Raw genomic sequence first — 16,672 nt, 5'->3', positions numbered from 1 at the left:
TTTGATATTGGAACCAATACTAGAGCATAGCCCGGCCATATGATTTACAACAAATTTCCCCATCGATACATGATGTTTTCATGCACTGACCAAGTATTTGAGATTTCTATTAGTAATGACATTGCAAAAGCAGTAACAAAAAACTAGAATTACAGTTACCTGCTATTTATACTAATTGCAAATCAGAGCTTTGTCCTCCCACCCACTGCTTTCATGCAATGGATCAAATTTATACCACAGATAACTCTATAAAACTAATGGAGCTATCTAAGGAGGAATGTGGCCCAGTACATATATTAAGTGCTGTAAAGTCAGTTTTAATTTATTGTTAGGCAAACCCGACTGAGTTCCCTTTCAGTTGGTTTATTTCAGACTGTAAGCTCCTTGAGGCAGAGGACTTTACTGGCAAACAAAACCTATCTATATGAATTGTTATTGTTTTAGTTTGTGTGTGTTATCTGTTCTGCTACATCAGAAAGGTACCAAAGAATTTAAATCAAAGCAGCATGCAGAATCCCACTCTCACTAATATAAATGAAAACCACAAAACTGAAAAGTCCTTAAATACTACGCTGATTGGCACAAGAGAAACCCCTCAAAAGATGAAAAACAGATGAACCCTTCCTACACCTGTTGATGAGCTTGCTCCAGTGAGTAAGCAGTGTGACTCCATGGGGGATGACAGTTAGGCAAAGCACTCTTATTTATTTATGTATTACTTTGAAACCTTTGATATCATTCCTGCAGGGGTACTGGGACTTACAAAACATGGGCCATTTTGCTCACTTCTCACCTGTAAACAGCTCGTCCAGCCTCCACTTCCATCCAGTCCAAAGCAAAGTCAATCTGCCTCACAAACGAGGACATCCTCTTTACAACACTGTGGGCCACACCCAGCACTACACTTGGCTGCACCCGCATTATCCTAGAAGAGAAAAACAAACACTTCACTCAGACAGAAACAAACACAGACACTTTTCCCAGAGCAAACCGCAGTTGCTGCAGGTGCAGCGCACGCAGGGCCGGCTCCAGGCACCAGCCTGGCAAGCAGGTGCTTGGGGCGGCCGCTCCGGACAGGGGCGGCACATCCAGGTATTCGGCGGCAATTCGGCGGACGGTCCCTCACTCCTGCTGGGAGCAAAGGACCTCCCGCCGAATTGCCGCTGCAGATCGCGATCGCAGCTTTTTTTTTTTTTTTGGCTGCTTGGGGCGGTCAAAACCCTGGAGCCGGCCCTAAACGCATGGCTTCATAAGGAGGATGAGTTTAATGGGTTTTCACTTTAGAAATGGAATAAAAATAAGTAACTACTGCTCCCTTGGTGCCAAGATTCCAGTTTTCCAGGGTACATTATACACTGGCCTCCCCAGTCCCTCCCTCACACACACGCTGAAGTGTTTAAGGAGATTCTCTCTCTTTACGGAGAGCAGCACACTACTGCATTTTACAAATCTCACCCCCTCATGCGCTTGGACGTGCCATGTAGACAATCCCTGAGAGTCTTACTGGGTTTGGCAGTTGATCATGATCTTAAAAATAAAATTAAAAAGACAGAGACCTGCACCCTGGATGACATAGTGCTCACTATGGGAATTTCAGTGGCTTTAAGTGGTAATTAAAGCCCATACCCTCAAACAATGGACTCTGAGAGCAATAAAGTTAGCCATCCGCAGGAGAAGTGGGATAACAGCTAGTTCCATCAGACCCTGACAAAGCAGCATACCTCTCTAATGTCCCTGACTTTGGGAATGGCTGCACAGCAGCTAGGAGTGAGCCCAGGAACACAGACTTGCAAAGCAGGGCTTAAGTAGCATGCTGCAAATAACAGTATATAGGCTGTGGCTTGTGCTGAAGTTTGGGATCTCAAATCTAGCTGGTCAGATGGGCTTCAAAGCCCAAGCCCCAGCCCATACCATAATGTCTACGCTGCTATTTTTAATGAGCGAGCTTGAGCCCTGCTAGTGTGAGTCTTTCTACCCCGATTGGGAGGCTCACTCCCAGCTGCAGCATAGACAAACCAGTTGAGGGACATCAGGGATTTTAGATTTAAAGTCCCCTACCTTCCATGCAAACCTGATGTCTCCTCTTGTCTTTTGTGGAAAATTATTCACGAGAAACAAAGAATCATGAACCTAACGTTACAGAAAGTTACTTTAACACGAAAGGAAAGATCCCTCTGCATTTTAAGTTTCCTGCATGAATCATTTCTTGGTGTCCCTAATTTTGAGGTTTTAATCACAGGCTTGGCGGGTAGAGATGAATGTGCAGAAGTTCTACATTTCTGAGTACCCTTAACTCACATGCCCTTACAGAGTGGCAGGACTAGTCAGAGGACAAGCAGTGCACCAACACAACAACACTAGAGAGAGACAGACTATAATTAGTCTCTGAAAAGCACTATGTAACAGCTAGGTATTTTTACTAGACTTGGCACATAAAATCATAGTTGTAACTCATCAGTATACAAGACAAATTAGGGACAGACTCGACTAAAGTTAAAAAGTCCAACTAAAATCTCTCCACGCATCATCAAGGATCTACAATCTATCCTGTAGGACAATCCCTCACTCTCACAGATCTTGGGAGACAGGCCAGTCCTCGCTTACAGACAGCTCCCCACCCTGAAGCAAATACTCACCAGCAACCACACACCCAAAACACTAACCCAGGAACCTATCCTTGCAACAAAGTCTGTTGCCAACTCTGTCCACATATCTATTCAGGGGACACCATCACAGGACCTAATCACATCAGCCACACCATCAGAGGCTCATTCACCTGCACATTTACCAATGTGATATATGCCATCATGTGCCAGAAATGCCCCTCTGCCATGTACATTGGCTAAACCGGACAGTCTCTACGCAAAAGAATAAATGGACACAAATCAGACGTCAAGAATTATAAAAACGAGTCAGAGAACACTTCAACCTCCCTGGTCACTCAATTACAGACCTCAAAGACGCAATACTCCAACAAAAAAACTTCAAAAACAGACTCCACCAAGAAACTGCAGCTGTTGGAATTAATTTGCAAACTGGACACCATTAAATTAGGCTTGAATAAAGACTGGGAGTGGATGGGTCATTACACAAAGTAAAAACTATTTCCCCATGCTAATTTTTTTCCCCTACTGTTACTCTCACCTTCTTGTCAACTGTTGGAAATGGGCCATCCCGATTATCTCTACAAAAGTTTTTTTTTCTCCTGCTGATAATAGCCCACCTTAATTGATTACTCTCGTTATAGTTAGTATGGCAACACCCATTTTTTCATGTTCTCTGTGTATATATATCTTCCTACTGTACTTTCCACTGCATGCATCCGATGAAGTGGGTTTTAGCCCATGAAAGCTTATGCTTGAATACATTTGTTAGCCTCTAAGGTGCCACAAGTACTCCTCATTCTTTTTGCTGATACAGACTAACACAGCTACCACTCTGAAACCTGAGTTTATTGAAGCAGTCCCACACACACCAAGCCACCCCTCCCAACCCCATCTGGGCAGGTGTTCCCTGGAACTGTTTCATTAGGCCCAACAGGCATTGTGTAGTAAGAAACAGTCCCATGGAAAAACCCAAACTCAGTAGCCCTGTGCCAGGCCTACTTTCTTCCGGGGGATTGGCAAGCAGCAGTCTCTGCAGAGGGGCTGGTCTGGTCTGCTAGGCGAGCAATACAGCAATGCACAGACAATCCAGGAAGTTTTTGGAGTGTGTTGGGTAAAACTTCCTGGTACAAGTGCTGGAGGAACCGACTAGGGGCCGTGCTCCTCTTCACCTGCTGCTTACGAACAGGGAAGAATTGGTAGGGGAAGTAGAAGTGGGTGGCAACCTAGGCAGCAGTGACCATGAGATAGTTGAGTTCAGGATCCTGACAAAAGAAAGACAGGAGAGTAGCAAAATATGGACCCTGGACTTTGGAAAAGCAGACTTTGATTCCATTAGGGAACTGATGGGCAGGATCCCCTGGGAATCTAATATGAGGGGGCAAGGAATCCAAGAGAGCTGGCTGTATTTTAAAGAAGCCTTATTGAGGGCGCAGGAACAAACCATCCCGAAGTGCAGAAAGAATAGCAAATATGACAAGCGACAAGTTTGGCTTAACAGTGAAATCTTTGTTAGTCTCTAAGGTGCCACAAGTACTCCTGTTCTTCTTTTTGCGGATACAGACTAACACGGCTGCTACTCTGAAACCAGTGAAATCTTTGCTGAGCTTAAACTTAAAAAGGAAGCTTAGAAGAAGTGGAAATTTGGACAGATGACTAGAGAGGAGTATAAAAATATTGCTAGAGCATGCAGAGGTGTAATCAGGAAAGCCAAGGCATGATTGGAGTTGCAGCTAGCAAGGGATGTGAAGGGTAACAAGAAGGGTTTCTACAGGTAGGTTAGCAACAAGAAGAAGGTCAGGGAAAGTGTGGGACTCTTACTGAATGAGGGAGGCAACACAGTGACAGATGATGTGGAAAAAGCTGAAGTACTCAATGCTTTTTTTGCCTCGGTCTTCACAGACAAGGTCCACTCCCAGACTACTGCACTGGGCAACACGTTATGGGGAGGAGGTGAGCAGCCCTCAGTAGTGAAAGAACAGGTTAAGGACTGTTTAGAAAAGCTGGGCATGCACAAGTCCATGGGTCCAGATCTAATGCATCCAAGGATGCTCAGGGAGTTGGCTGATGTGATTGCAGAGCCATTGGCCATTATCTCTGAAAATTCGTGGCGATAGGGGGAGGTCCCGGACGATTGGAAAAAGGCAAATATAGTGCCCATATTTTAAAAAGGGAAGAAAGAGAACCGGGGGAACTACAGCTTCACTTCAGTCCCTGGCAAAATCATGGAGCAGGTACTCAAGGAAACCATTTTGAAGCACTTGGAGGAGAGGAAGGTGATCAGGAACAGTCAACATGGATTCACCAAGGGCAAGTCATGCCTGACCAACCCGATTGCCTTCTATGATGAGATAACTGACTCTGTGGATATGGGAAAAGCAGTGGACATGATATATTTTGACTTTAGCAAAGCTTTTGATACGGTCTCCCACAGTATTCCTGCCAGCAAGTTAAAAATGTATGGATTGGATGAATAGACTAGAAGGTGAATAGAAAGCTGGCTAGATTGTCAGGCTCAACAGGTAGTGATCAACGGCTCGATGTCTAGTTGGCAGCCTGTATCAAGCGGAGTGCCCCAGGGAGTCAAGTCCTGAGGCTGGTTTTGTTCAATATCTTTATTAATAATCTGGATGATGGGATTGATTGCACCCTCAGTAAATTCGCAGATGACACTAAGCTCGGGGGAGAGGTAGATACGCTAGAGGGTAGGGATAGAATCCAGAGTGACCCAGACAAATTGAAGGATCGGGCCAAAAGAAATCTGATGTGGTTCAACAAGGACAAGTGCAGAGTCCTGCACTTAGGAAGAAAGAATCCCATGCACCGCTACAGGCTGGGGACCGATTGGCTAAGCAGCAGTTCTGCAGAAAAGGACCTAGGGATTACAGTGGATGAGAAGCTGGATATGAGTTAGCAGTGTGCCCTCGTTGCCAAGAAGGCCAACGGCATATTGGGCTGTATTAGTAGGAGCATTGCCAGCAGATCGAGGGAAGTGATTATTCCCCTCTATTCAACACTGATGAGGCCACCCCTGGAGTATTGCGTCCAGTTTTGGTCCCCCCCACTACAGAAGGGATGTGGACAAATTGGAGAATCCAGCAGAGGGCAATGAAAATGATTAGGGGGCTGGAGCACATGACTTTCAAGGAGAGACGGAGGGAACTGGGGTTATTTAGTCTGCAGAAGAATGAGGGGGGATTTGATAGCAGCCTTCAACTACCTGAAGGCGGGTTCCAAAGAGGATGGAGCTCGGCTGTTCTCAGTGGCAGATGACAGAACAAGGAGCAATGGTCTCAAGTTGCAGTGGGGGAGGTCTAGGTTGGATATTAGGAAACACTAGTTCACTAGGAGGGTGGTGAAGCACTGGAATGGGTTACCTAGGGAGGTGGTGGAATCTCCATCCTTAGAGGTTTTTAAGGCCCGGCTTGACAAAGCCTTGGCTGGGATGATTTAGTTGGTATTGGTCCTGGTACTTTAAGCAGGGGATTGGACTAGATGACCTCCTAAAGTCTCTTCCAAAGCGAATATTCTATAGTCCTTTCCTCAGGGAGCAAAGGACAGGAGTCTGTGCCACCTACTGAGCTGTTCTCTTCCCTTTTTAACTGCCCCTTCATCACCTGACAGCGAGTGCAGGTGTAACAAGGTAAGACTCAGTGAGCCCACAGCAGCCCATTAACCCTTTGCTGGCCTAGAGTGGGGTTAATTTATCCCATCACATAGCCATAAAACAGACAGACATTAGTTTCCAGATCACATTACAGAAGGCAGGTGTATGTTTGGCAAAGGTCAAAGTGGTCATATTAGCCAGCTACCAACTAGGTAAAATCACTGGTGAAATTAGTGTTTAGTTTATAGAAGGGCTTTGCTCCAAATACATTCACCATGACACAGTCAAGCCACAAGCAACCAGTGAAATCTCTTTAAAGTACACGTGTAGTGGAAGCTACTGCAGCACCACTACTAGGGTCAAAGTAGCAGAAGATCAAGGGAAGTGATTATTCCCCTAAATGTTTCCATATTAACCCCTTGTTTTCTGTTGCTCATAACTTTTCAAAACATTTCCAAAAGTTTTTTTTCTCCTGCTAATAATAGCCCACCTTAATTTATTAGTCTTGTTATAGTTAGTATGGCAACACCCATTTTTTCCATGTTCTCTGTATATATATATATATCTCTCTCTATATATATCTATATATATATATATCTTCCTACTGTATTTTACACTGCATGCATCTGATGAAGTGGGTTTTAGCCCACAAAAGCTTATGCACAAATAAATTTGTTAGTCTCTAAGGTGCCACAAGGACTCCTCGTTCTTTTTACAATTCAAAAGTTAAACTCATATTACTGCTCAAACAAAAACTTGTTAGAAAAATTAATATACACTGACTTCCCTTCAAAGGGGACAGTGTAAATACTGGAGACAGTACGTGTATTTAAATTTTGTCTTGGAGAAATATTAAACCCAGATACAGTACATATGGATGCAATCACAAAGAAAGAGACAATTAGAGTAAACAGCAGCTCAGCAACACCTGGATCCATAAGTAGTCATATTCGCTAATGGCTGTTCTTAAATGACAGTGAAAATCCTCTTTTACATGATCTGAAAATTCTGCTTTGGCTGAAACAGACACACACAAATCAACAAGAGACCATTTTCAAAAGTTACTTAGGAACCTAATTCCCACCTGACTTTCACTGAGACTAGGCCCTGGTCTACACTGGGGGGCGGGGAGAGGGAGAGACTGATCTAAGTTATGCAACTTCAGCTAAGTGAAGTCAACGTACTTAGATTGACTTACCGTGGTGTCTTCTCCACAGTGAGTTGACTGCTGCCGCTCCCCCGTCGACTCTGCCTGTGCCTCTTGCCGACCTAGAGTACAGGAGTCGACGGGAGAGCACTCGGGGGTCGATTTATCGCGTCTAGACTAGACACGATAAATTGATCCCTGCTGGATCAATCGCTGCCCGCCAATCCGGCGGGTAGTGAAGACATACCCTTAGGCTACGAGTGCCTGACTCACATTTGAAAACGGGACTGAGGCATATTGTAGGTTGAGGGACAAGAACCAGTCTCCCTGGTCTAGAGATGGGATAATTGCTGCTAGAGTGACCATATTGAATTTTTGAACCCTTTATGTACTTGTTTAATGCTCTTAGACCTAGAATGGGTTTCCCTCCCCCTTTCTTTTTCGAAATGAGGAAATATCTGAAATAGAAATCTTTTCCCTTGAATTGATCAGGAACTGGTTCTATAGCCCCCAGGCCCAGTAGGTGATCTATTTGCTCATGTATTCGTTTCTTGTGAGAAAGGTCCCTGAAGAGGGACGGGGGAGAGTGAGGGTGGATAAGAGGGAGGGAGGTGAAATGGATAGAGTATTCCTTGGAAATGGATTTCCAAGACGCATTTGTCCAAAGTTATGTTTTCCCAGCTTTGTCAGAAAACAGCAAGATGGCATCCAAAAGGATGTGGAAGGTTTGTATACTGCAGCAATTGGTGGTGGGAGTTGTCACTCGGGGCCTGGTGTTTTGAGGTCAAGGGCTGCGATGTTGAAGTTTGGGGGACTGACCATTTCAGTTTTTGAATCTTTGTCTCTTCTGTTGGGGCTTGTAGTACCATTGGGGTGGAAGGATCTGTGCCGGTCGGGATCTACGTGATGATTGTGTACTGAATTTTCTTGTTTGTGCCAGCGTGTAGATTCCCATTGAGCATAGGGTGTCTCGAGTCCTTCAGCACATGAAGTGAGGTATTCGTCTTATCAGCGAAGAGCTTGGAGCCCTTGAATGGGAGATACTGAATGGTTGTCTGACAGTGTTCCTTCTAGTTTTTCCCACCCATGTGCAGAATGAATTTTGTTATATGCACTAATATGGAGGTGATGTGTGTGCGACATAGCACCTCCATATTGGTGCACATACATTTCATGTAGTGGGGGTGGGGCCAAGGGATTTGGAGTGTGGAAGGTGACTCAGGGCTGAGGCAGAGGTTTGGGGTGCAGTGATGTGACGGCTCTCGCTGGGGGGTATGGGCTCTGGGGTGGGGCCAGGGATGAGGGGCTCAGGGCTGGGACAGAGGGTTGGGATGCAGGCTCTGCAGTGGGGCCGGGGATAAGGGGTTCCGGCTGGAGGTGCGGGCTCTGGGGTGTGGTCAGGGATGAGGGGTTTGGAGTGCAGGTTCCCCCCAGCTCTCTCTCCCTGCAGCACCACCTGTACTTGGGGGAGGGGGGCAGAGGCACCTCTCCCTGCCGTGGCAGCTCTGGGGCTGGAGCCGCGGGATAGGTGTCCCTCCCCCGTCAGGTCCGGGATGGGGCTGGGTATAATGCAGTCTTGTGGCAGTCTACACTATTATGTTCACCACTTTTACAAGACTAGGATAAATTTTGTACAGCATATGCCTTGTGAGGTATCATTTGAAAAGTCATAATCTGCTGAATATCATTATCCTGTGGAAATATGTGTAGCAACACTATATGTGAAGTTATCAGACTCTACTGTATGATTGTTACTGAAACATGCTGTCCACAAACCAGTTTTTCAGAGACAAAGACACACTGGCCCCAGCCAGGTGTTAAAGAGCTATCACCTGCTTAAGCAGCCATTCTCCAGCAGGGGGAAAGGTGACAAGAAGAAATTTACATTCCATCACAGAGACGGTTCAAACCTCATGTCCACAAGAGACGTTTTGTCATCATGACTCAGCAAGGATGTTTCTAGCACAAGAAACTGAATTAAAAAGAGGGGAGGAAAAGGCTTGTCTTCACTCCTCCTCCCATCTCTCTGCCCATGACATCAATGAATACCTGAAGGACACTGAACTAAGGGGGAAGGGTCCCAAGCTGAAAGGAGACCCAGCCTGTGAAATTTACTGCAGTGTATGGTAAGGAAAACCTTCACTTTGAATTATGTTAGTTTAAGTTAGCCATTAGCTTGCATTTTACTTCTTTTATTTTCTTTTGTAACCAAACCTGACTTTTATGCATCATCACTTCTAATTACTTAAAATCTATTTTTATGTAAAAAGAAGAACAGGAGTACTTGTGGCACCTTAGAGACTAACAAATTTATTAGAGCATATGCATCCAAAGAAGTGGGCTGTAGTCCACGAAAGCTTATGCTCTAATAAATTTGTTAGTCTCTAAGGTGCCACAAGTACTCCTGTTCTTCTTTTTGCGGATACAGACTAACACGGCTGCTACTCTGAAACCTATTTTTATGTAGTTAATAAACTTATCTTATTGTTTTATCTTAACCAGTGTGTTTGGATTCAAGTGTGTGGGAACCTCCATTTGGAATAACGAGGCTGGTGCATTATGATTTTCCTCTGATGAAATGACAGACTTTTTATGAGCTTGTACTATTCAGAAGGGTACAGAGAAGTACAAAACACACATTCTTGGAGGGACAAGGCTGGGGCTAGGAATTTGCAGATGACACCCAGTATGTAATTTATGAATGACTGGTCATAGTGCTCATGTATTTAGCTGCGAGTGAATTTGCATGCTGAAGGCTGTATGAACAGGGCAGGTGTGGTTGTTCTGACAGCAAAGCAATGTAAAAGGCACCAGAGGATAGAGAATTAAGGGGACATAGCTGTTCAACAGTCCAGATCGTACCCTAGGTAATGTCACAAGTCTATAGCTCTGTCCTCGCTATTAGCTGACCTTCACTGATGATGGCTTGAAACTGTTCTTTTTGTTTGGTTGTCAGGAAGTCAATAAAGGCATTAAGTTTCTCATAATTGGTGTGGTCATATTTGGTCATTAGGGCCTGGTAATTTGCACTCCTGATCTGCAGGGTTGCAGAGGAATACGCTTTTCTGCTGAATAGCTCAAGGCTTTTCCAGTCCTTATCGTAAGGGATAGACTAAGTATGGTGCGGTCTTCCACATGCATTTATAGCATATATGACTATGAAATTCAATGAGGGGTGTGAAAATAGAAGTCCACATCCTTGGACTTGGACATAATATTTTTTTAATCGGCCCTTTTGCATATCAGTACTATGGAAGCCAGTGTTTATCAACTAATCTTGGTGGGATACAAAAGCACCGCATTGACTGGGAGGACAATCCTTGATGAGGAGGTCATGTGCAGTATTTCTAATAATTTGTGATGCAATTCTTTTACCTCTATGATGGGAATCTAGAGAAGGAGCCTGAGAAGGAGCCAGAATTTACCAACGTTACATTGCTAAAGAGCTACAGTAATACATCAGCAGCCCCCACCCCACTCCCAGCCACCTCAGCACCTCCCCCTCCCTCCCCATGCCTCCTGCCTACCGTGACCCGCTGTTTCGCAGTGTACAGGAGGCTCTGGGATGGAGGGGGGAGGAGCTACGGTGCAACAGGCTCAGGGGAGGGGGCGGGGCCTGGGGTTGAGCAGTGGAAAGTTGGCACCTGTAGCTCCAACCCTGGAGTCAGCAACTATGGAAGGAGCCGCATATTAACTTCTGAAGAGCCGCATGCAGCTCCAACACCACAAGTTGGCCACCCCTGATCTAGAGTGTGTCAGTAATCCTCTTCATAGAATATCAGGGTTGGAAGGGACCTCAGGAGGTCAGCTAGTCCAATCCCCTGCTCAAAGCAGGACCAATTCCCAACTAAATCATCCCAGCCAGGGCTTTGTCAACCTTGACCTTAAAAACCTCTAAGAAAGGAGATTCCACCACTTCCCTAGATAACCCATTCCAGTGCATCACCACCCTCCTAGTGAAAACGTTTTTCCTAATATCCAATCTAAACCTCCTCCACTGCAACTTGAGACCATTACTCCTTGTTCTGTCATCTGGTACCACTGAGAACAGTCTAGATCCATCCTCTTTGGAACTCCCTTTCAGGTAGTTGAAAGCAGCTATCAAATCCCCCCTCATTCTCCTCTTCTGAAGACTAAACAATCCCACTTCCCTCAGCCTCTCCTCATAAGTCATGTGCTCCAGACCCCTAATCATTTTTGTTGCCCTCTGCTGGACTCTTTCCAAGTTTTCCACATCCTTCTTGTAGTGTGGGGCCCAAAACAGGACACAGTTCTCCATATGAGGCCTCAGCAACGTCAAATAGAGGGGAATGATCACGTCCCTCGATCTGCTGGCAATGCCCCTACTTGTACAGCCCAAAATGCCGTTAGCCTTCTTGGCAACAAAAGCACACTGTTGACTCATGTCCAGCTTCTCGTCCACTGTGACCCCTAGGTCCTTTTCTGCAGAACTGCTACCTAGCCATTCTGTCCCTAGTCTGTAGCAGTGCACGGAATTCTTCCGTCCTAAGTGCAGGACTCTGCACTTATCCTTGTTGAACCTCATCAGGTTTTTTTTGGCCCAATCCTCTAATTTGTCTAGGTTCCTCTGTATCCGATCCCTACCCTCTAGTGTATCTACCACGCCTCCTAGTTTAGTGTCATCTGCAAACTTGCTGAGAGAGTGCAGTCCACACCATCCTCCAGATCATTAATAAAGTTAGTGAGTATCTGAGTGTCTGCTGCTGGGACAGTTGGTCAGTTTGACCGTGTGCTTGATTGCTTGCTTGTTTGTTTGCAAGTGTGAATTGGGAGTGCTTTGTTCCAGGTGGGCCTTGAGTGGGCCTAACTGGTATATAAGGGCAGCTGAGCGGCGAACAGCAGAGGCTAACAGCGGGAGTTTGCCTGGGGAGAGCGCACTGAGGCTTTCATCTGCAGGTTTCTCTGAGTAGTTCCTGCAACAGTTGAGGAAGTTCTTAAGAGGACGGTGATATGGAAGGTGAGCGATCAGCTGTTGTAACCTGCACAGGTTGTGCCATGTTTGTCTTTCTTCCACAGGACAGAAGAGACTCTGTCTGTACAAAGTGCAAGCTGGTCCCCATATTGGAAGAGAAGGTTCGAGGGCTGGAGAAACGAGTATCGACTCTGCGTTGCATAAGGGAAAATGAAGATTTCCTGGACAGACGTCAGGAGATGCTTCTACGGCCACAATGTTCTGAAGATTCAGAGCAGGCGCAGCAGGGACAGAAGGATTGTGAAGAGGTTTGGCAGCATGTGACCTCCAGAAGGAGAAAGAGGAGCGTCCATGCACCAGCAATGGAGATACAGGTGAGCAATCGTTTCCATGTTCTCTCTACAGGTACTAATGCGGAGAGTGGACTAGATGACCCATCTGAGGGAAGGGAGCAGAAGGAGACTCCACCAATTGGAAGGCAAAAGATGCACTGTCCTAGGGATGGGGGTTCCACGACCACCACTCCCAAGAGGAGGAGGCGGCTGGTGGTGGTCCGGGACTCCCTCCTCAGGGGGACTGAGTCATCTATCTGCCGCCCCGACCGGGAAAACCGAGAGGTCTGCTGCTTGCCAGGAGCTAGGATACACGCTGTGACTGAGAGACTGCTGAGACTCATCAAGCCCTCGGATCGCTACCCCTTCCTGCTTCTCCATGTGGGCACCAATGATACTGCCAAGAATAACCTTGAGCGGATCACTGCAGACTCCGTGGCTCTGGGAAGAAGGATAAAGGAGTTTGAGGCGCAAGTGGTGTTCTCGTCCATCCTCCCTGTACAAGGAAAAGGCCGGGGTAGAGACTGTAGAATCGTGGAAGTCAACGAATGGCTACGCAGGTGGTGTCGGAGAGAAGGCTTTGGATTCTTCGACCATGGGATGGTGTTCCAAGAAGGAGGAGTGCTAGGCAGAGACGGGCTCCACCTAACGAAGAGAGGGAAAAGCATCTTCACCAGCAGGCTGGCTAACCTAGTGAGGAGGGCTTTAAACTAGGTTCACCGGGGGAAGGAGACCAAAGTCCTGAGGTAAGTGGGGAAATGGGATCCTGGGAGGAAGCACAAGCAGGAGAGCGCAAGAGGGGAGGACTCCTCTCTCATGCTGAGAAAGAGGGACGATCGATGTGTTATCTTAAGTGCCTATACACAAATGCAAGAAGCCTGGGAAACAAGCAGGGAGAACTGGAAGTCCTGGCACAGTCAGGGAACTATGATGCGATTGGAATAACAGAGACTTGGTGGGATAACTTACATGACTGGAGTACTGTCATGGATGGATATAAACTGTTCAGGAAGGACAGGCAGGGCAGAAAAGGTGGGGGAGTTGCGTTGTACGTAAGAGAGGAGTATGACTGCTCAGAGCTCCGGTATGAAACTGCAGAAAAACCTGAACGACAAGGAGTCTGGTGGCACCTTAAAGACTAACCGATTTAGTTTAGTTTAAATCTGTTAGTCTTTAAGGTGCCACCAGACTCCTTGTTGTTTTTGTAGATACAGACTAACACGGCTACCCCCTGATACTTGATAGAAAAACCTGAGAGTCTCTGGATAAAGTTGAGAAGTGTGAGCAACAAGGGTGATGTCGTGGTTGGAGTCTGCTATAGACCACCAGACCAGGGGGATGAGGTGGACGAGGCTTTCTTCTGGCAACTAGCAGAAGTTGCTAGATTGCAGGCCCTGGTTCTCATGGGAGACTTTAATCACCCTGATATCTGCTGGGAGAGCAATACAGCGGTGCACAGGCAATCCAGGAAGTTTTTGGAAAGTGTAGGGGACAATTTCCTGGTGCAAGTGCTGGAGGAACCAACTAGGGGCAGAGCTTTTCTTGACCTGCTGCTCACAAACAGGGAAGAATTAGCAGGGGAAGCAAAAGTGGATGGGAACCTGGGAGGCAGTGACCATGAGATGGTCGAGTTCAGGATCCTGACACAAGGAAGAAAGGAGAGCAGCAGAATACGGACCCTGGACTTCAGAAAGGCAGACTTTGACTCCCTCAGGGAACAAATGGGCAGGATCCCCTGGGAGAATAACATGAAGGGCAAAGGGGTCCAGGAGAGCTCGGCTGTTCTCAGTGGTGGCAGATGACAGAACAAGGAGCAATGGTCTCAAGTTCAGTGGGGGAGGTCCAGGTTGGATATTAGGAAAAACTATTTCACTAGAAGGGTGGTGAAACACTGGAATGCGTTACCTAGGGAGGTGGTAGAGTCTCCTTCCTTGGAGGTTTTTAAGGCCCAGCTTGACAAAGCCCTGGCTGGGATGACTTAGTTGGGAATTGGTCCTGCTTTGAGCAGGGGGTTGGACTAGATGACCTCTTGAGGTCCCTTCCAACCCTGATATTCTATGATTCTATATTAAACAAAACCGGCCCCAGGACCGACCCTTGGGGCACTCCGCTTGAAACCGGCTGCCAACTAGACATGGAACCATTGATCACTACCCGTTGAGCCCGATGATCTAGCCAGCTTTCTATCCACCTTACAGTCCATTCATCCAGCCCATACTTCTTTAACTTGGCAGCAAGAATACTGTGGGAGACTGTATCAAAAGCTTTGCTAAAGTCAAGGAATAACACATCCACTGCGTTCCCCTCATCCACAGAGCCAGTTATCTCATCATCGAAGGCAATTAGGTTAGTCAGGCACGACTTCCCCTTCGTGAATCCATGCTGACTGTTCCTGATCACTTTCCTCTCCTCTAAATGTTTCATAATTGATTCCTTGAGGACCTGCTCCATGATTATTCCAGGGACTGAGGTGAGGCTGACTGGCCTGTAGTTCCCCGGATCCTCCTTTTTCCCTTTTTTAAAGATGGGCACTACATTAGCCTTTTTCCAGTCATCTGGGACCTCCCCTGATCGCCATGAGTTTTCAAAAATAATGGCTAATGGCTCTGCAATCTCATCCGCCAACTCCTTTAGCACCCTTGGATGCAGCGCATCCGGCCCCATGGACTTATGCACGTCCAGTTTTTCTAAATAGTCCCGAACCACTTCTTTCTCCACAGAGGGCTGGTCACCTTCTTCCCATACCGTACTGCCCAGTGCAGCAGTCTGGGAGCTGACCTTGTTCGTGAAGACAGAGGCAAAAAAAGCATTGAGTACATTAGCTTTTTCCACATCCTTGGTCACTAGGTTGCCTCCCTCATTCAGTAAGGCACTCCCACACTTTCTTTATTTTCTTCTTGTTGCTAACATACCTGAAGAAACCCTTCTTGTTACTCTTAACATCTCTTGCTAACTGCAACTCCAAGTGTGATTTGGCCTTCCTGATTTCACTCCTGCATGCCTGTGCAATATTTTTATACTCCTCCCTGGTCATTTGTCCAATCTTCCACTTCTTGTAAGCTTCTTTTTTGCGTTTAAGATCAGCAAGGATTTCACTGTTTAGCCAAGCTGGTCGCCTGCCATATTTACTATTCTTTCTACACATCGGGATGGTTTGTTCCTGCAACCTCAATAAGGATTCTTTAAAATACAGCCAGCTCTCCTGGACCCCTTTGCCCTTCATGTTATTCTCCCAGGAGATCCTGCCCATCTGTTCCCTGAGGGAGTCAAAGTGCAGAGTCCTGCACTTAGGACGGAAGAATCCCATGCACTGCTACAGACTAGGGACCGAATGGCTAGGTAGCAGTTCTGCAGAAAAGGACCTAGGGGTCACAGTGGACGAGAAGCTGGATATGAGTCAACAGTGTGCTCTTGTTGCCAAGAAGGCTAACGGCATTTTGGGCTGTATAAGTAGGGACATTGCCAGCAGATCGAGGAACGTGATCGTTCCCCTTTATTCGACATTGGTGAGGCCTCATCTGGAATACTTTGTCCAGTTTTGGGCCCCACACTACAAGAAGGATGTGGAAAAATTGGAAAGAGTCCAGCGGAGGGCAACAAAAATGATTAGGGGTCTGGAGCACATGACTTATGAGAAGAGGCTGAGGGAACTGGGATTGTTTAGTCTCCAGAAGAGAAGAATGAGGGGGGATTTGATAGCAGCCTTCAACTACCTGAAGGGGGGTTCCAAAGAGGATGGAGCTCGGCTGTTCTCAGTGGTGGCAGATGACAGAACAAGGAGCAATGGTCTCAAGTTGCAGTGGGGCAGGTCCAGGTTGGATATCAGGAAAAACTATTTCACTAGGAGGGTGGTGAAACACTGGAATGCGTTACCTAGGGAGGTGGTAGAGTCTCCTTCCTTGGAGGTTTTTAAGGCCCGGCTTGACGAAGCCCTGGCTGGGATGATTTACCTGGGAATTGGTCCTGCTTTGAGCAGGGGGTTGGACTAGATGACCTCTTGAGGTCCCTTCCAACTCTGATATTCTATGATTCTATGATTCTGCTTTTCCG

General features: G+C 46.6%; 1 protein-coding gene across 15 annotated transcripts in view; it reads right to left on the bottom strand.

Moving 5' to 3' along the window:
• Positions 1–16,672, bottom strand: part of PNPLA7 (patatin like phospholipase domain containing 7) — a 420,470-nt gene that overhangs the window by 238,072 nt on the left and 165,726 nt on the right. For all 15 annotated transcript variants that reach the window (XR_010593664.1, XR_010593665.1, XR_010593663.1 and 12 more), the window contains one exon: positions 794–925. Coding sequence is in view for 12 of the 15 variants with exons in the window: in XM_065572470.1 (XP_065428542.1) it covers positions 794–925 (132 nt within the window). In the remaining 3 variants the exon portion in view is untranslated. The remainder of the gene's footprint in view (positions 1–793; positions 926–16,672) is intronic.

Source organism: Chrysemys picta, chromosome 18, assembly GCF_011386835.1.
Source record: "Chrysemys picta bellii isolate R12L10 chromosome 18, ASM1138683v2, whole genome shotgun sequence".
NCBI classification, from domain to species: Eukaryota; Metazoa; Chordata; order Testudines; family Emydidae; genus Chrysemys; species Chrysemys picta.
This window is presented reverse-complemented; position numbering and strand designations above follow the sequence as displayed.